Source organism: Buteo buteo, chromosome 13 (genome assembly GCF_964188355.1).
Source record: "Buteo buteo chromosome 13, bButBut1.hap1.1, whole genome shotgun sequence".
In the NCBI taxonomy this organism is placed as follows: Eukaryota; Metazoa; Chordata; class Aves; order Accipitriformes; family Accipitridae; genus Buteo; species Buteo buteo.
In genome coordinates this window covers 35047737-35067385 of record NC_134183.1, presented here as the reverse complement: position 1 = coordinate 35067385, position 19649 = coordinate 35047737, and the positions used below count along the sequence as shown (strand labels likewise).

The 19649-nt window shown below is 37.2% G+C and overlaps 1 protein-coding gene across 8 annotated transcripts in view; it reads left to right on the top strand.

Moving 5' to 3' along the window:
* Positions 1–19649, top strand: part of HERC1 (HECT and RLD domain containing E3 ubiquitin protein ligase family member 1) — a 111402-nt gene that overhangs the window by 40855 nt on the left and 50898 nt on the right. For 5 of the 8 annotated variants that reach the window (XM_075045519.1, XM_075045522.1, XM_075045521.1 and 2 more), the window contains exons 17-25: positions 158–349; positions 1526–1747; positions 2630–2821; positions 4539–4653; positions 4742–4862; positions 7006–7177; positions 10368–10674; positions 12048–12168; positions 12449–12500. In XM_075045519.1, coding sequence (XP_074901620.1) covers positions 158–349; positions 1526–1747; positions 2630–2821; positions 4539–4653; positions 4742–4862; positions 7006–7177; positions 10368–10674; positions 12048–12168; positions 12449–12500 — 1494 coding nt within the window. The remainder of the gene's footprint in view (positions 1–157; positions 350–1525; positions 1748–2629; positions 2822–4538; positions 4654–4741; positions 4863–7005; positions 7178–10367; positions 10675–12047; positions 12169–12448; positions 12501–19649) is intronic. The other 3 variants (XM_075045525.1, XM_075045520.1, XM_075045523.1) reach the window with 2 other exon arrangements.

The window sequence follows — 19649 nt, the reverse complement described above, 5'->3', positions numbered from 1 at the left end:
AATTACTAAACAAGCCCCTCAATTCAACATGTACAGTTGAGACATTTTGAGACAGCTAAGCGATTTTTATGCAGCTCTTTCTGACTTGTTAAAATGTGCTTGGAATATAATTGTATAGCTATAACTATAATTCAGAATTATTTTTTTTTCTCTGTAGGTGTAATTTATGTGTCGGCTGCTGGTAGTATGCTCTCTCAGATTGTCAACTCATTATTGTTACTACCAGTATCAGTAGCTCGGCCTTTGTTGAGTTACCTGCTAGATCTGTTGCCACCTTTAGATCGCCTTAATAGACTGTTACCTGCTGCAGCCCTTTTAGAAGATCAGGAATTACAGTGGCCACTTCATGGTAAGTGTAATAGCTAACACACTTTTAATATGAAAAATAAAGAGTGGCATGTCACCTTTTTGAAGTGGAAATTTAACTTTCCCCTTTAAGATGGCTTTGTTTTTTTTAAGCTAGGCATCTTGCTACGTCTCCTTTTTCAAATTCCTAAATGTGTTAACATCCCTTGCCATGAAATATTTTGAGCTGCAGGCAAACTTCTTTATTCTGTCAACCCAGAATGTATATTGACTTGAGTGGGAATCCAAGAGCAGTATGGGAAATATATATATTGAACTGAAAATACTAAGTTTGTAATACATGAAAATACCATTCTTTACTTGTAAAAGAAAAGCTGATTTTAGAATCATGGAATATCTCAAGTTGGAAAGGACCCATAAAGATAGTTGAGTCCAGCTCCTTGCAGTACTACATAAAACTAAACCATATGACTAAGAGCGTTGCCCAGAAGCTCTTGAACTCTGACAGGCTTGGTACCGTGACCACTTCCTGAGGGACTCTGATCCAGTGACCGACCGCCCTCTCAGTGAAGAATCTTTTCATAATGTCTAGTCTGAACTTCCCCTGACGCAGCTAATAGATAATTTTGTCGTGATCTATTTATTTTCATTTCCAAATTTTACTTTTGCTTTCCATTTTGTAGTGTAATAGAATTTTAACTTAAAATCATGAATTACTTGCTAACTTCCTGAACATGTGCCACCAGACATTTCTGGTGCCAATGAAATAGAAATATAAAGAAAGAGGTAAAGTGACTGAAATTTTTGATTGGAGGTGCTATACTTATTTGCCATTCATTGGATTTTTCATTAATGTTTTTGGCAAAATTTTCTGCTTTAATTGAGTGCTGTTATCTATACATGTTTATCAGAACACAAAGAAATATGTATTGGACAAAATAGGTGCTTGGGCGTAGTCTAAAACAGCCTTTACTTCATTGAATATGAACAGTTGTACCATGAATGGTGATGGCCTCTGCTGCTGCTGAAGTTGTAATGTTAAGCGATCTCTTTGTCCTAACTGCTGTTTCTTCAGTTTAAAGGTTGTTGTCTGAGGGGCAAATCTGCTATTAACTGGGAAATATTAACAAGATCTGCCATTAATTTTACTAATTTTGGAATTGTTTTTAACATCTGGGCAACAGTGACTAATTTGACTATTCATTGCTAATACTTTTAGGTGGACCTGAATTAATTGATCCTGCTGGAGTGCCCTTACCACAGCCTGCCCAGTCTTGGGTATGGCTTGTTGATCTAGAGAGAACTGTAGCTTTGCTTATTGGGCGGTGTCTTGGTGGCATGCTTCAGGGACCTCCAGTGTCCCCTGAGGAACAAGATACAGCCTATTGGTTGAAAACTCCACTTTTCAGTGACGGAGTGGAAATGGATATTCCTCATTTAGGTAAGTTGTTAAATGCAAGTGTCTAATTGTTATTGTAAATATTTGTGTTCAGTTTTGAAATATCTGATGATGTTTGAATAAGTCTGTGTACTTAGGGTTTGTCTTTCAGCATTCTCGTCTATTTATCTAGTAATACAAAAAGTTGGAAAACGGGTATTTAAGTATATGCTGCAGTTCACAAAGGGTCTTGGAAATGCATGTGGAAGAAAAAACCCATGCAGTTTCTTAGTGAAAGAAGCAACACAGGCTTCACTGAGTTAATTTTAAGTGTTTTACTCTTAGATGCTGGGCATTTAACAGACACACCAGGGGCTCCACTGTTAATTATTGAAAAAGATTATCTTAAATTGTATTCTACTTACAAAGTGGAATTTTTATTAATTAGAAATAATACTATTAACAACAAACTTCAATCCTTCTAATCTACCAGAAGTGCTAACAGGACTCTGCATTAGTATTTCAAGTCATCCCTTCCTATCCGAATAATGCACCTGCTTCTGCTTCTCTGTGGCCTGTTGCTCTTAGTTGATATCTCCTTCTTCTTCTGATGCCGAGTAGATGACTTCAAGACCTACTTACAAGACATAATAATTTGAAATGAGTCCATACAATAATTGCAAGCGTATGGCTATATAGTTCAGGTAGAATTAATGATACAGAATTACGCTATTGAAGCGGAGTTGGATAATGCTTCTAAATCTTCATAGGTTTTATGTAAATTGTAACTCTAAGTGACTTTTTTCCTTACCTAACGTGAGTTTGTAGTTGAACAATGAGATGTCTTAATTTCTTTTTTTAAATGAAGTGGAGAGTGAAAGCTGTTTTATACACTTTTAGATTGATGCATGTAATCCTCAAAATTTTCAGAGTTTAATTTCTTAGGTATTTCCCTTCTGTTAGACAAATGCATGAGCTCCTTATTAGAAGTGGCCCTATCTGGAAATGAGGAACAGAAGCCATTTGATTATAAGCTGAGACCTGAGATTACAGTCTATGTTGATTTGGCCTTGGGTTGTACAAAAGAGCCAGCAAGGAGCCTTTGGATCAGTATGCAAGACTATGCTGTTAGTAAAGGTAAGATGTTGAAAATACATATGTGTGCGTGTGTGTGTGTTAAAAGCATATTACATGCTCCAACTACACACCTAGCAGAATCCTGTATTTTCTTTGGCAACGACTTTTAATTCTGCAACATGATAAACTTAATTTATTGTCATGTTCCACAATCTTTCTTTTGCTTTTTCTGTTATTTATTTTTGACATTGACTCCAGTGATTGACAAACATGTAGTTCAATGTTCTTTTTCCCTCCAAACTAGAAAAAAGAGACTCTTGTTTGCTTACTCAGTTGTTGGTGTTTCTGTTTTCCTAGTAGAACAGGGTGAAACTTGGAATTAAAAAGAAAAATTGATGGGGAGGAGATGGGGGAAGGCAAAGTAACTTGCAAAATATGTTAGGAATGGCATGAAGGGGTAAGTCATCTTTTGTTTTTCAAGTCTCTGGGAGGCTGGTCTTAGACTATTAATGATTCTTCATACTTATTATCTAAAATCTGGGTTCCTGCTCAAGCAAGCTTTCCAGGTCTCCTTTTAATAAGATCCACTAAGCATTGCAGTTGTACTGTAACTCTCTGCTGAATCCAGAGATAGTTTTCTGTAGCTCTGGCAAAGCTAGGCCAGACCAAGAAGACAGCAAATGGCATTGTGTGCCTGTTGAGAGCAACAGAGAGAATTCTGTTGCAGAATTCCACAGAAGTAGGAATTCCAGTAAAAAATGCTGGTTGTCTGTTTGCAAAATCTGAGATGAACAGGCTAATTTGTATTATTTTGGTTATGGAATTGGGTGTTTTAGAAGTCGATGTGGTTCTGCTCAGTTCACAATACAAGGTGACTGAAAGTTGTATGGTGATGGTTAGCATAGCATCAAATGGAAAGTAATAGAACTTGCTAACGAGCAGGTATGTTAGACTAAACTGTATGTGGCCAGGTAAGTTTTTGTGATTTCTAAAGCAGTTTGCAAGGATTCATAGATAATCTTTAATTGAAAAAGATATTATGAAGATATTTGTAAGGAAGTGGGAAAGTAATTTCCGCCCCCCACCCTCATGAAAAATTACAGTGCCTTGTGGAGGTTTGCTTAGCAGTTTGGTATTTTTATACTAGAACAGTATTACCTTTGTAATGGTTCTTTTTAAAGTAGGGAAAAACTATTTTTAAATGAAAAGGTCGGTTTCTGAATATACTGGTCGAACTTTAATTTTGAGACCTGGAAATGTCTCTTGTTAATATTGGCAGTGAAGCTTGTGCTTAAGCTTGTGCTTATGTTAATAGTTGGCTTTCCTACTGGAGATAAGGCTTTTTCATCATAAGTGAGTCTGCAAAGTAATTCTTGACTGTGGTTTCAACCACGTGTAAAAGAGCAGAAAGCCTCAAATGTGGTGTGTTTCTAAAGAAGTTCCATGTAAATCAGTGGCTTGGTAAAGAGAAGAGTTCCAGTTCAGTATCCCTGCTTTAAAGAGAGGTTGCACCCTAAGTTCAGCTCTTTGAGTCTCTGGTGGCACTTTGTGTGCATACCCTTGGCTGGCTGTTAGACTTAAGTGCCTTAAGCAGACCAAAACACATTTGTCTGAAGCAGTGTACTTATGTGTTATTGATGTTAAACTTATTTCTTAAGCATTAAAACTACTTCTAAATTGAAAGACTTAAATGGGTAAAGATTTTTTTAATGTCATTGAAAATATATTTGCTTGTTGGAAACCATAGCCAGTTTTGATGAACCCTTTCTATTTTCAGATTGGGATACTGCAACTTTAAGTAATGAATCACTCCTAGATACTGTGTCCAGATTTGTTCTTGCAGCGCTTCTGAAACATACAAGTTTACTTAGCCAAGCTTGTGGTGAGAGCAGGCAAGTAACTTAAACCTGCTTTTAAAAGTTCAATTTTTTCAAGAAAGTTTGTATGATGTTTTTTCTGGTTTGGGTCTCTTTTTTGTAGGTACCAGCCTGGCAAAGCCTTGGCAGAAGTGTACCGTTGTGTATATAAAGTACGGAGTCGCTTACTTGCCTGCAAGAACATGGAACTTATTCAGGCTAGATCATCATCGAGAGACAGATGGGTGAGACTGTAAATCTTTTTTCAGTTCTTCAGGCTTTACTGTGTATTAAGAAAATATTACATTATGTTAGTTTCATATATGTTGCTGGCATTTTTGTTCTACCTTGTTGAAAAACTTTCAGGAGTTTCTAAATGCAAGTGGACAATGTATAATTAGTCGTCCATTAATCTGTAGTACATGTGATATTAAATCAGCTGAAACAAACATTGACTGACAATATTTGACTCGAGCACGTCCTGAAGCCTAGTTTTACCTGTAAACATAGCATGCTGTACCATAGAAGCCTACAACTTAGATGTAGATTGCTTAGCTGTGTTGATCGGGCCACAGCTTAGTCTGGCTGCCATCCCTGAATCCAGCTGGGTTATCTGGGCCTCTAATCTCTGTCCCTTTCTGCACCTCTCTCTTCCCCTTCCCTGCCTTACCCCTTTCTCCTTCCTCCCCGGCCAAATTCTTCTCTTAGTCCTAACATTACCTTAAGGCTACTTGTCCTTGTCAGCCCTACATGAATGTTAGACATGATATGACTGGGCCTGAAACTAGCATGATGGCAAATTCTGAATCATTTTATTAAGCTAGGTCAGAATTGATGATGGAAGTATTCATTGAGTTACTCAGGGCTGGGGACTTTAGGCATTACAAGGTTGTCCTTAAAGTAGGATGAGGGTTTATCCAATAGAATTTTTAGTTGCTGTTTACAATCTACAGGGGGGATATTTTTAATCAAAGAAATTTTCATGTGACATCAGGATTATGAGGCTTTTTAGTAATATTGTAAAGCACTAGTCATGCTTTTTAAAATTGTGTAGGTCTCTGTCCTCCTTTTAATTAATATCAAGGGGATACGTGCCTTTGCCTCTTCCTTTCTCGTGGTAGGGGTCTAATATCTGCAAGAGATTCAGCACTTCTGAAAGCATTGGATGTAGTGTGTGTACACAGGACAGTATACATACATTGATTCATGGTTCTCTGGTTTACAAAGCATACACAGGGTGGTTGTTTTGTACACATGTAATAAATCTGTTGCTTCATGTTCATGTTGTAGCTGTTGTGTATGCTCACAGTCAAGTACTCTGTGTGCAGTAAGTTCCATTACTGCTGGAAATCCTCAAGCTTATTGGGTGGATGCAGTACAGCAAATCTAAATCTATGCAGTAGATTTGTTGCTTTAGGGAGATCTCAGATTTAATACTATTGGGAAAAAACAGCTAGTTTGCATTTGCACAGTATACACAGACTTACTGGTAGAATGATGAGAACAAATAAGAGGCGCCAGAAAAATGGTGACCATGATCTGCTGCTACCAAGATCTTATGTTTTTCTGGAAAGGAAAACTGCCAGGAGAGGGCAGATGAATTATGCTGGTGGGATATGTCCCAAGATTTGTACAATTAGTTACCTTCTGAAGTATTCTAAAACCTCTAATCTAACTGTGATTTATATGTAAAGCTTTGCCTTCTTCAAGGCTTCAGTCTGAAGCTGTTTCCTGCATTGGAAAATTGTCTATTAGGTAGTCAGTATTTTGCTGGTCAGCACTTATATCCTCAAATTGAAGGAAAGCATCAACCCAAATATATCCACTCAATCAAAAAGATATTTTAAATTCAAATCCTAAGAATATTATTCTTCTTGTGCACCTCATATGCTAATCTTTGATCTTAGGGTATGCATCTGTTTAATTTCGTTGAAATAAAAGGGAGGAAAAGAACTGCAAATTCAGGATTTTTAAGAATAAAAATGAGAACATATTTGGTATCGCTTTAAGTAACAAAATCTTGTCCATCGAAGTAAGTTTTATCATATTCATGCCCTTTAAAAAGGGAGAAGATTTTATGAGACAACAGCACACGGTTGCTAAAGGCTTTGATGCTGAAGAGTCCAAGTTTGACAATAGAGTCTAAGCATTACAAGGAGACATTTTTCTGAAAATAATCTGAGGAACAGTTATTAAAGGAAAATTAAATTTTCTAACTTATGTATTTAAAGCCTTGAATGTAAACAGCTGTCTGTTGTTTATTTCACACAATATCGAAAGTATCTTTTTGATAGGAAAAAAACCTTATTAAATACCTATGTCCTTTTCTGTTCATCTTTTGTTTTGGTGAGAATTAATTTCACTGTATATTTTTTTTTTTATATCAAGATGTTAGATAACCAAGAATCTGCTGATATTGATACTCAAGAACATTCTTTTACTCGTACAATTGATGAAGAAGCAGAAATGGAGGAGCAGGCAGAACGCGACAGAGAAGAAGGACATCCAGAACAAGAAGATGAAGAAGAGGAAAGAGAACATGAAGTTATGACAGCTGGTAGTAAGTACTAGTTATGTGTGTCAATAATGTAGTATGCTTTGGAAGGAAAGTATATTTTTCTCTCCAAGGTAAAATGAAAACATTATTTAAAAGATTGTGAAAGATTTGTCTGCACAAACATTGTGAGAAGTTTATTTTTATAAAATGGTGTAGTGCTTTTATTGGGTCAGAAATGCCTTTTGATACAAGGGAACGTGAATACTAGGCAAGTAGACTGCCTTTCTGGGCAATTCTCAGGGTATATGACCTGTACCAATAGTTCTTATATGCACTGTCTACAAGACTAATAGGTTTCATATTGCTTTCTCTAAACTTCTATCCAGTAGATCTCTGAGTTTTCATCAGTATTTCTATATAGAATTTTTGCTGTGTTTGTATGTGTTAATCTTATATGTAATAAGCTTTGAAGAGTAATAGAATCACAGAATGGTTTAGGTTGGAAGGGACCTTAAAGATCATCTAGTTCCAAGCCCCCTGCCATGGGCAGGGACACCTTCCACTAGACCAGGCTGCTCAAGTCCCATCCAGCCTGGCCTCAAACACTTCCAGGGATAGGGCAGCCACAACCTCTCTGGACAACCTGTTCCAGTGCCTCACCACCATCACAGTGAAGAACTTCTTCCTTACATCTAATCTACATCTACCCTCTTTCACTTTAAAGCCATTACCCCATGTCCTATCACTACATGCCCTTGTCAAAAGTCCCTCTCCAGATTTCTTGTAGGCCCTCTTTAGGTACTGGAAGGCTGCTGTAAGGTCTCCCCGGAGCCTTCTCTTCTCCAGGCTGAACAACCCCAACTCTCTCAGCCTCTCTTCATAGGAGAGGTACTCCAGCCCTCCTCTGGACTTGCTCCAACAGGTCCATGTCCTTCTTATGTTGGGGGCCCCAGAGCTGTATATTCAGTACTCCAGGTGGAGTCTCATGAGAGTGCAGTAGAGGGGCAGAATCACCTCCTTCGGCCTGCTGGTCATGCTGCTTTTGATGCAGCCCAGGATAAGGTTGGCTTTCTGGGCTGCAAGCACACATTGCTGGGTCATGTTGAGCTTCTCCTCAGCAAACACCCCCAAGTCCTCCTCTGGGGTGCTTTAAATGCTTGGGGTTGCCCCAACCCATGTGCAGGACCTTGCAGTTGGCCTTGTTGAACTTCAGGAGGTTCACACGGGCCCACCTCTCAAGCCTGTCGAGGTCCCTCTGGATGGCATCCCTTCCTTCCAGCGTGTCGACCGCACCACACAGCTTGGTGTCATCGGCAAACTTGCCGAGGGTGCGCTCAATCCCACTGTCCCTGTCGCCGACAAAGATGTTAAACAGCGCCGGTCCCAATATGGACCCCTGAGGAACGCCACTTATCACTGGTGTCCGCTCGGACATCCAGCTGTTGATCGCAACTCTTTGAGTGCGACCATCCAGACAATTCCTTATCCACCGAGCGGTCCATCTGTCCAATCCATGTCTCTCCAATTTAGAGACAAGATGTTGTGCGGGACAGTGTCAAATGCTTTGCACAAGTCCAGGTAGATGACATCAGTTGCTCTTCCCTAATCCACCAATGCCGTAACCCCGTCATAGAAGGCCACCAGATTTGTCAGGCAGGATTCGCCCTTAGTGAAGCCATGTAGGCTCTTGCCAATCATCTCCTTGTTTTCCATGTGTCTCAGCAGAGTTTCCAGGAGGATCCGCTCCTTGATCTTGCCAGGCACAGAGGTGAGACTGACTGGCCTGTAGTTCCCCAGGTCTTCCTTTTCCCCACTTTTTAAAAATGGGTGTTATGTTTGCCCTTTTCCAGTCGGTGGGAACTTCCCCGGACTGCCACGACTTCTCAAATATGATGGATAGTGGCTTAGCTACTTCATCCGCCAGTTCCCTCAGGACCCGCAGATGCACCTCATCAGGTCTCGTGGACTTGCGTACCTTCAGGTTCACTAGATGGTCTCGAACCTGATCTTCCACTATGACGGGCAGTTCTTCATTCTCCCAGTCCCTTGTCGTTGCCTTCTGCATCCTGGGCAGCGTGGCTGGAGCACTTGCCAGGGAAGACTGAGGCAAAACAGTCATTGAGTACCTCACCCTTCTGCATGTCCCAGGTAACCAGGCCCCTGTTTCCTTCCGGAGAGGACCCCCATTTTCCCTAGTCTTCCTTTTATCACTGACATACCTACAGAAGCTTTTCTTGTTGCCTTTGACGTCCCTGGACAGATTTAGTTCTATCAGGGCTTTGGCTTTCCTAACTGATCCCTGGCTGAAAGTGTATTACGGAGTTAAAGTGCACAATCACAAGATGATTTATGGTTCTAGAAGGTGTACATGTGTTACCTCTTTAGTAGATGCAATATGCTTTTGCTGCTTGATACGCAGTTATCGTGGGCAAATGCTTAGTGTTCTCAAATTCTACCTGGACAGGGTTTCTGGATACAGTAAAGGAAATGTATCCAGAAATATGCAGACAGACAGTAGTGTTACGTGCACAAATAAGTAGGAATATGATGACTCTTATTGAAGATCTTAAGAGATGTTGATCCTGACATGCAGAGTTCAGTTTGTGTCTTTGATGTCTTGCTGCCTCTATTAACATCATTGAAGGAAGTGTTTGGATTACCTTTGCCTTTCCAAAGGGGAACTGAGTTTTAAAACGATTAAGTCAAGAGCTTTAGGTCTTTGGACAGAGGTGATGTGGTCTCTCGCACAGCTTCTTTAGAAGAATCTGGTACTTAAGACAAATTAAGTAACATGAAGGCTAAGAATTTTGATAGGATCTTCATTGTACTGGCCAAAACAAATAAAAGCCTGAAACTGTTTCAGTATTGAATTACAGATATTATGGTGTCTGGAATACAGATTTACAGAAGCATTACCTTGTATGCATCTTCTAAAAGGCAAACATGAAATAATCTCTTTCTTTGCTATCTGAACAGGAGTTGGGTTGCAGTAAGACACTGAAAGAGTGTTTAGTGTTCTGTCAAATAGCATTGTCCTCTTCATTTTAATATTAACATTGTATAAATGCTTTGTTCAGCCTGTTTGTGTGACTTCTTTTTTAGCTTTGTATTACTAATCTGTTGTTTTATTGTTGGAAAAATCTTTGTTGTTCTTTGTAGTGGGGCAGTTTTTGGCCCAAGATGTAGATGAATGTTTGATTCTATGTAGTTTTGTCTAGAAGTTAAGATTTTCTTTTTGTGTTGCGTGTTACAGAAATATTTCAATGTTTCCTATCAGCCCGTGAAGTAGCTCGCAGTCGGGATCGAGATAGGATGAACACTGGGACAGGGACTAGACTTGATGATCCACCTCCTCAGTCTCAGCAGGAACGAAGAATCAGCACTGATCTGACAGAAGGTCAAGATGTGTATACTGCTGCATGCAACTCTGTGATCCACAGATGTGCCTTGTTGATCTTGGGAGTAAGCCCTGTTATCGAGGAGCTCCAGAAACGAAGGGAGGATGGACAGTTACAGCAACCTCCCTCTGCTACTTCTGAGGGGATCGGACTCATGACAAGGTGGGGTTTGCTGACTGCTTAGAATAGTTAACTCTTCTCTGCTTCCTTTATAATTGATTAAATAACCTCAGTTTTTCTCTGAGGCTTCTTCGAACTTTTTTTAAAAGAAGTTTTTTGCCTAGAGCAATGTTATGTTTTTGTTGAGAATAGTGATTTTTCTCAATATTCTTTGTCCACATTAACTAAACCTCAAGAAGAGTTTTATTCTGTGTGGACTGTATTTACTTTTCAAAGTTGGGTTTAGTGATAAATAGTAATGAAGTCCAGACCATCAGTTATACAGATAATCTGAGGTAATTGGAAAAATTGTTTTTTTCCTAAAATTTGTTCATGTGTTTGGATTTTATTATTACCATACTTGTATTATCTTGAACTTTATCAATGTCCTATTAGTAGTGTCCAAAAAAAATTTGTAGGACATGTTTAAAAGCAAAAGTTTCAAAGACTATTATGAAAAAAGCGTCATTCATAATTGATTTTTAAAAATATTTCTAACATATTGACATATGTAAGACACTGTTAGGTATAGGAGAATAACAAATTAAAGCCAGACAGCTCATTGAATTGGAGAAGTGTATAATTTAAACAGTGTAAGTACTTCATAATGTGTTTTAATTTTCATAACCTGAGATAATCTTGGTAACACAGTTTTATTCTAAACTTGACCCTTTTAAACTTTTATTCTAGACATCTTTGTGTGTGTGTGTATTGGAACATAACACAGGAATTGTGTAGCTGATGCTACTAGTGAACTCCTGAGTCTACTTAAGCTTCTAGCATACAGAAACTCTGTTCTGATACTTTAAATGAAGATATTGACGGGGAGTTCAGAGGGAGATTATATATATTCAGTACCGTTTTATTCTTTTTGCCTCTTTTTGGAAATCTAGTCCCTAAAGCATGGGTGGCTGCCTCTGTCGTTGTCAAAGTGGCTTTCATCTCCAGCATATCAACTTTAGGATGCATTTTATGGGTGGGTTTTTAATAAGTTCAGTGCTTTTTCACCCACTTACTCTGTCTCTGTTTTCTTGTCCTCTCAGCTCAGAAGTGTTTCTGTATATTGTATATATGTAATACTTACCAAGGTACTTGAATGATCAGTCATTTGAGGTTGCCATTTGTTCAGTTGACCAATAAGGGTGTTAAGAAGTAACAGAGTTTACTAATACCCTTTTTAAGCATAATTGAAGCCATCAGACCACTTGTTTCCTCTTTGGTGTGGTCTTGTGATGTTCTGTGGTAGTCTGCTCCCAAATAAAACTGTGGTACCTGCTAAATTTGACTAGCAACTCTTACTTTTGCCTAATACCAGTATTTTCTTTCTCTGTGTGTGTGTGCACGCATGTGCACAAATGTGTGTGCACCTCAAGCAGGAGTGAAAGTCTTACTGCAGAAAGTCGCTCAATCCATGCAAACTCAAACTACAGACTGATGAAGTCAAGAAGTGAATCTGATTTATCTCAGCCAGAATCAGATGAGGAAGGTTATTCACTGGTAAGTAAACTAGCATTATGTATTTAGAGATTGTCAATGTAATATTTAGGTGGGAAGTACACCTTAAACATTTGTTTAGTACTGTGTTTCAGTACTTTAGTTTCTCTTCTAATAACCGCCATTATTAAGAGAAAATAATAGTAAAAAACCAGTTGAAATTATTATAGCTCTGTTAACTTTCTCACTTTTATGGGTGAAGGATGCATTTTAAATACTCAAATATTATGCACCACATAAGTTCACCTAAAGAAATGAGACTTTTATTAATCTTTTAATGTAGAGTGGAAGACGAAATGTTGATTTGGATTTGGCATCATCACACAGAAAGAGGGGTAAGTTTAATTGTTTACCTATTGAATATTGACCTGATAAATGTATTAGTATTTCTTAATTTTAAATGTATTGCAGTTAAATACAGTACATAATGGCAATCAGGATGTTAAAACTGAGTATTTAAAAATAACATTTAAAATAATTATTACCTACTGTTTGTTGTGCTAGGTTCTGTTGCTTTGTGGCTTGGTTATAGTATTTCCTAGGTTCTAGAACTGCAATGCCCTTTTGAAGCAAGTGAGGATTTCTTTGAGGTCAAGTGAATTAGGAACTTTCACTCTGTTTTCACTCACGTGACTTCAGGAAGCAAAAATTGGCAGAGAATTTCAAGTGGAATGCTCTGTTCTTGTGTCCACAATGAACTTTTACCATAAAATGTGCTTGAACTTGAAGAATTTGTATCCAGAAAATACAGCTTCAATTTTTGCATCCTCAACACCAGCACACCTACAGAACCAAGCAACCACTTCTGCCATTGCTCCAAAATAAATCCGGTTTTTATCTTTGGTAGTGCTTTTTGTTGCTGCTTCATTCTGGGGAATCTCAATGAGCTTCTTCACAGAAGGTAGTGGAGGGAGCAAACAATGTTTGCTTACATAGAGACCAAAAAGTCCCACTTCACTCTGGATGATGCAGAGTTGCTGCTAGAATCATGACTTATGTCCATTGTATCTGTAAAAATCTTGGGAAGAGGTTAACAGGAATTAGGCTGAGTTATGATATGCCTTAATTACAGAAGCCTAAATACTGTTAGGTAGTGTAAGAGTTCTAGTTGGATAGCCTTCATCATTAAGCAGAGTACTGAGAGGTTGCATCCTTTTTAAAGTCTTTTGGAATTGTAAAACGTTAAATGGCAGCACCCATTACACTTCAATTTTTAAATAATGTGGAAAGGATTTTACTGTACACAGATGATCACTTGAACAAGTTGAGCAAGTAAAGAAGTTTACTAGAGCTGTTCAACAGTGACAGCAGGATGTTTGTTGGCATTCTCAGTGTTAGAAGATCTGATAGCCTCTGTCAGCGCTCTGATCTGCAGCATATTCTTTGAAGTCACTATTTTTAGCTTTGCCATTAATCTCACACAGAACTCTGCACTTGCTTTTCTCTATATCCTAAAAGTAATCTAGGAAATCATCTTGGTTTAGATCTGAGATACAATATATCTTATGGTTCATGAACTGTTGGTTAGACTGATGAGGTTGTTTTGGCCATGGGCTCCAGGAAATGAGTAATAACGCAAGAACAGACTTTATCAACCAACCAGTCTATTAGAAGCTTATTATTACAGAAGAAGGTTCTGCACCAGGTGTGTAACACTGAGGAGAAACAGGGGTAAATGCAGTTGATCTATCCAGAACCTGAAGAAGCTCAAGTAGCTCATTTGCAGACTGAACACTGTGACAACATGTACCGATACCAGTTTTCTGGTACTGGAGGACTTATTTGCTGTCCCATGGTACTTAAAGATTATTTTTTTTTGTTTGGTTTTGGCAACTGGGAGTTAGTCAACACACAATAATGAAAACTTTTCTCCTTGTGCTGGATGATATGTATGACAGTTTTGGTTGATACTCAGTACCAGACTAATCCAGTGAATGCAGGGTGCATTTACAGGGAAACATTCCTGATACTTATATCAAGGTCAGGAAAAGATCTACAAAGATCTGTGTGATCAAGTGGATGAGCTATATTCACCTCAGTGCTATTTAAGGTCTTTCATTTCTTATGAAATGTCTGGTTTTGTGAATCCTAGTTATCTTCTAGAACTGAAGCATGCCCCGGTGTTTGGTGAAGATGTAACTTGCAGCCATTTCGGATTGTCCACCCCTTGTAACATAGCCAGCACACTGAAGTGCTAGAGATACTGCAGTGTCTATGAAGGATGTTTTGACTGGTAAAACTCCTTCAGTTTCATCTTTATTCTTGTGATATGGTGTGACTAATAGAGGGGACATTTATATTCATTGTTACCTCAGCTTGAAAAAGAGGAGAAATCTGAATTCTTAAAGCATATTCACATTATGCTGTGCTCCGTCCCGAGTTGCTGGCAAAAGAGATTAAGGAGTTCAGTACGAATGAGCTATCTGCATTTGAATTTGCTACATCTGTTAAGAATTGAAGGATCAGAAAAAAGCCTAGTTTCCTGTTTTTGGCAAGTAAACCGCTGTAGAAGAGAGGACCTACGGAAGACTACAGCATTGTTCCTCATGATGTTCTGCAGCTGGATTTTTAAGTGCCACCAAAGTCAGATTCCACTGAAGCAACCATTAGACATTTTTTGAGAAACAAACAGCATATTTTTATTTGTTAGGGGTTTTTTTGAGACGTTCTTTCTATAATCAGGTTTATACCTTGTGCTCCTAGGACTTCCACATATGATCTGCTTTTTAGTGGAAGATATGGAAGGTTTTATGTTCCTCTAAATGAGGAGAAGGAGAGGAAGGAAACATATGCCATATAGATGCTAGAGAAGATCTGTTTTGAGTGCAGAGGATAGTTCTGCATTACAGCAGAAGTATACGTGGGAAACACTTCTCAAATTGCAGTTAATGTAAAACCTCCTGTTTTGTCTTGTCTCTATATCTACAAAACAGCAGTAACCATTGTTGCTTTAAGGGACTTACAGCTGAACTTTTCAAATTTTTGTTGGATTGAATGTAGAGTTGACAGTGTTAGGTGGAAAGAACAAGTGGAGTCTTACAGAAGAACCATAGGAACTGCAAGAACCACTTCTCATTTCTTTCAGTTGAAGTTTATTATTCAAAAAAATCAATCATGTTTCCTTTTAACATGTAGTTTTTAGAATAATATCTTACTGCAGTTTGCAGTAGTCTCTTGAAAATATTTGTTCTCTTAAGTGCATCTCCATAAACTGTGTGAAGGAAGGTGACAAACAGAGCTAATTGGAAAGCAAGCTTTTTTCCTTTTATCACCATTCTTTTTTTCCTGTAGGCTGTGCTATTTTGGAGACTTAAAAGGTAATTTTCACTAAAAAAAAGTTCCTTAATATATGGGCATGAGGTTCCTTCCATCTCTTCTTAACAAGTTGACTAGAATTTAACCACACTACTTCTTACTGTGGCCATACATGATGTTTCCAGCTGAGGTTTTGTAGGGTTAATTTATCGTCAGCTATAGTCTATGCAGAGTATTTGATCCTTACAAAGTTGTTAAAAGAATGTAGTGTGTATACGGTGTTGATAAGTGGTTCTTTTGTAACAAGCAAGAGAGTAATTCCCTCTGGAGTGGATTGGCTTATTTTAGAACTTCTGTTTATTGAGTGCAGCAACTTGTTATTCAAATTCAGATCACATTTCCTTGATAATTAAATCTCACTATTGGTTATAGTCTGATTTTTGTGCTATGAAAGCTGTTCCTATTCATAAGTTGCAATGTAGAAAACTAGCAGTAGAAAAACTACTGATAATGTAAGTTGTTCCTATGGTCTTGCAGATGAGTATGGAAAAAAAGCATTTTTTTTTTTTACTTAATTAACATCTTAGCCACTCAGTCCAATCTTTAATCTAATTGCATTCTTTATTTATTGTATCTGTTCAGAAATATGATTGTGGTATTCCTACTTCAGCCTGAGGATCCTTTGAGTATCTTGTGCCTTGCTATTATTTAGTTATTTCTGAATTGGTAAACTTTTCCTTCCATTCCTGCAGAAAAAGTCTGTTTTCAAGACTTTTGCCATAAGAGGTGATGAGCACATTATTATTTTCCCCTAATATCTAAGCTGTTTGGGGTTTTTTTGTTGCTTAGATTAATCTTTTTCAATTTTGCAGAGCCAGAGAGTATGCCTCAAAATATTGTACCTGTCCTGTACAGTACCAGCAGGATACTGTACACTGCATTAGGTACTTAACAGTAAAGAATGTGTATTTAGCAGTGCAATCATAAACATAGTTGCAAACAGGTAAATGAGAGTCCTCCAGTCTTGGGTTTTCTTACTTCACATAAATTTTAATTCAGTGAATTTCAGTGTGCTTGTGTGTACTGTAGTACTTTACTAACACAGATGGGCAATTGAAAAAAGCAGCAACTTAAATAAAATCCAAATTAAATTGAAATAATTTTGTATACCTGTAATAATACAAGTTCTGCATTTTGGAATTGAAAGATCTTGTTTGAGTAAGGGATGTAAACATGTCTCGGTGTATTCATATAACTGTGTTAAAGGGAATATATTTTTTTTCCCTGAAAAAAAGGTGGAGAATTTAGAAAGTCTGTTACCTAGGCTGTACTAATTCAAAACAAGAGTAAATATTTTTTTCCCCAGACTTTGCTCCTTGATATATTGTTGTATTGATTGAGAAGAGACTGATCATTTAAGTCTAAGTCAGAATAATATGAGGAAGAGATTTTATGAATATGTTACCTTCTGTTTCAAATGTCTGCTTTTGTCTTCTGATTCTTGTGTGGTGTAGTGTATTTACTCCTTTTTGGCCAGTTGAGCCCCAGAAAAAAGAAGAGCTTCAAGCAAGTAACTGATGGCATGTTTATTTTTTTGTCTCTATAGCTTCCCTACATATTTTATGTTTTATGAAGTGTGTATTGCAGCTGTGCCACATTCATTTAGAAAACTCATTATTACAAGCTGGCTTATAAGGACAAATAAACTTTTTTTTTTTTACTGTAAGCTTAAAGTTTATTCTTATGTGCAGTTCTGTTCATGTGATTGTAGAGGCTTATGGAAGTGCTAAGCTGCAATCAATTCTGTGTAATTGATATTACACAGAATCAAGCTAAGCTCTAAAATACAATCATACTTTTGATTCTTCTGTTGATATTTAACATCTTCAATGAAAAAAAAATTTACTTTGTTTTAGATTTGTGTGCCCTAATCCTTAAATGTTTTTAATTCTGAAGTATACTACTTTGACTTCTGATATCTTTGTTTTTAAACTATACTTTTAGTTATAACTTGTCTTGTTTTGCATTTAATCTGTATCTCATAATTGTTGGAATTTTCTCCTAGTTTGAAACAATTTTAAATTGTTCTTACATTTAAACGTTCTTGCATTTCATACTAAAATGATTAGCTAAGAACTCATCTTTTTTCAAATATGAAATAGTTTAGGTTTTTATTAATATATGGTAGGGTTTTTTTCTTGTAAGATTGGTTGACTATCAAAACTAAATTTTCTCGTGATGTTCTATTAATCTTTGGAAGGTATCCTTTAGCTTATGATTTAAGACATTGGACTTGCTTTTTGTTTCTTTAAAAATCCTTTGATTCTGTGCTGTGCTTCATAGTGGCATAGCGTAGGACAGGTAGAGGATAGGAAGCTAATGTCACTTTGGAGTGCTTTAAGCTCTCCTGCTGTTCAAAGACTGTAGGGCTTAAGGAGGTTTTTGAAATAGTTGTTGCTATCTAGGCAACATTTTGTGGGCTTGGTAATAAAATAGCTATGCTTCCTGTAGGTAAGCTGAGGCTTCATTTATCCTCTCTGTTGGGCTCTGTTCACCGTGCATATGCTAGGAAACTCCTTACTACATGAAACTATTTTAGCACCTTTTTATTCTACTGTGTCCTATTTATCTTGTTTCTCACCTGCCACTTCAGCATATAATTTAGTTTTTAATAGAGAGCTTTAAAACAAGTATTATAAGAATTAATATTAAAATTAAGGATAAGGTGGTATCTGTCTTTACTTTTGTTTTAAATATTGTTGCCAGGTATAAATTGTAAAATTGAGTAACATAATTTCTTTAAATTCTTTCATAGTAAACATGACAAAATAGGTAGTTCTCTGTAAACCAGGTAATATCACTGTGTTACATAAACCAGCCGAAATTAGTAAATCAGATTGCACTTTGAAAAGTAGTGTTTAAACTTAATCTTTGCATTACCCAAAATAAATTTGTGTGTGTGTATTTTTGTCAAATGCCTAATATGACCTAAGTACTGTGATGGTTCTTTCTGAAGCCATTGCAATATGTTTAGTAGCAAGTGTAAGGAATACCATGCAAACACACATGAAGACTATTTACAGAAAAGGAAATGGGATGTGAACAGGTTTTCATAATTTATAGCCCTGACAATTAAATTTTTTGGCAACTAAGTGGAGACTAACTACCTAATTTACAAAGGGAAAGCAAAATTTCACAGTATTTTAAATGAGTTGCATGAATGTACAAATTGTGACCTGCAAGTGCAGATTAGTTGACAGAATAATAGCTTTTTGCCTTTACCTCAGGAAAAGAATGGTGTAGAATGGTTGCTAGGAGAGTTGTCCTAAGTTCAAAAACTGATGTATCTGTCTTTCCTTGTTCCTATGAGCAGCTGCTTACAGAGCTGCTGCAGGTAGGCAGTGTTTAAAGGAGGTCCTGAAACTACTATGTAGCTGTTACCATTGGAACTCAGCCTCAGTGATGAAAGCAAGCTTTTGACAGATGAATTTCTATGAATTTTTGTGACTTTTTCCTGAAAATGGCTATGTTTAATAATGTCTGAGCCTGATACTCTGGAGACAGATTTTGAAAACTGAATTGTTAATGTGGATTTGTATGAGTACTGTGAATGAGTTGTGTCTCTAAATGGTATCTGTAGCTCATTGTGCACAAGAGAGATAAGTATTTAAAAATTCTATGTAGATTATTTAAGATAATTCAAACTAAAATTTCAAAGTGAATTTAAACATACTTTAGGTTTCCACATGGGTCTCCAGACATTAACTATCTATAGAGATGGAAAGTTCTTTTGTGCAATACCCTCTTGTAATATCTTGCATAGCTCCAAATCAGCTAACAGCATTTACAAAAATAATAAAATACCAACTTCTGTGTTGATATGTGTATTTAACTGATGCAAATCAGTTAACTACTGATGAAGGTATAACTTTAGTGACATTGCACTCACTTCTGTCAGGGATGGAGTTCTAGCAAAACTCTTTTGGAAATGAGATCAAATATATGGTGATAAATAAGTTCCAGTGCTGCAAATTGATGACTGATGCTCATTTGAAGAAGTACACTTATTAGTGATGGTAAAGTTTCAGGTAGTGTAATGACATGCTGATGTAATAGGAAATACTTGAAAATAGACTTGTGAAATTGCCAGATGACAAAGATATAGTTCTAATACATGCTGTAGATAGTATTTAATATACATGTATCTATTTATCTTGATTCATAACAAA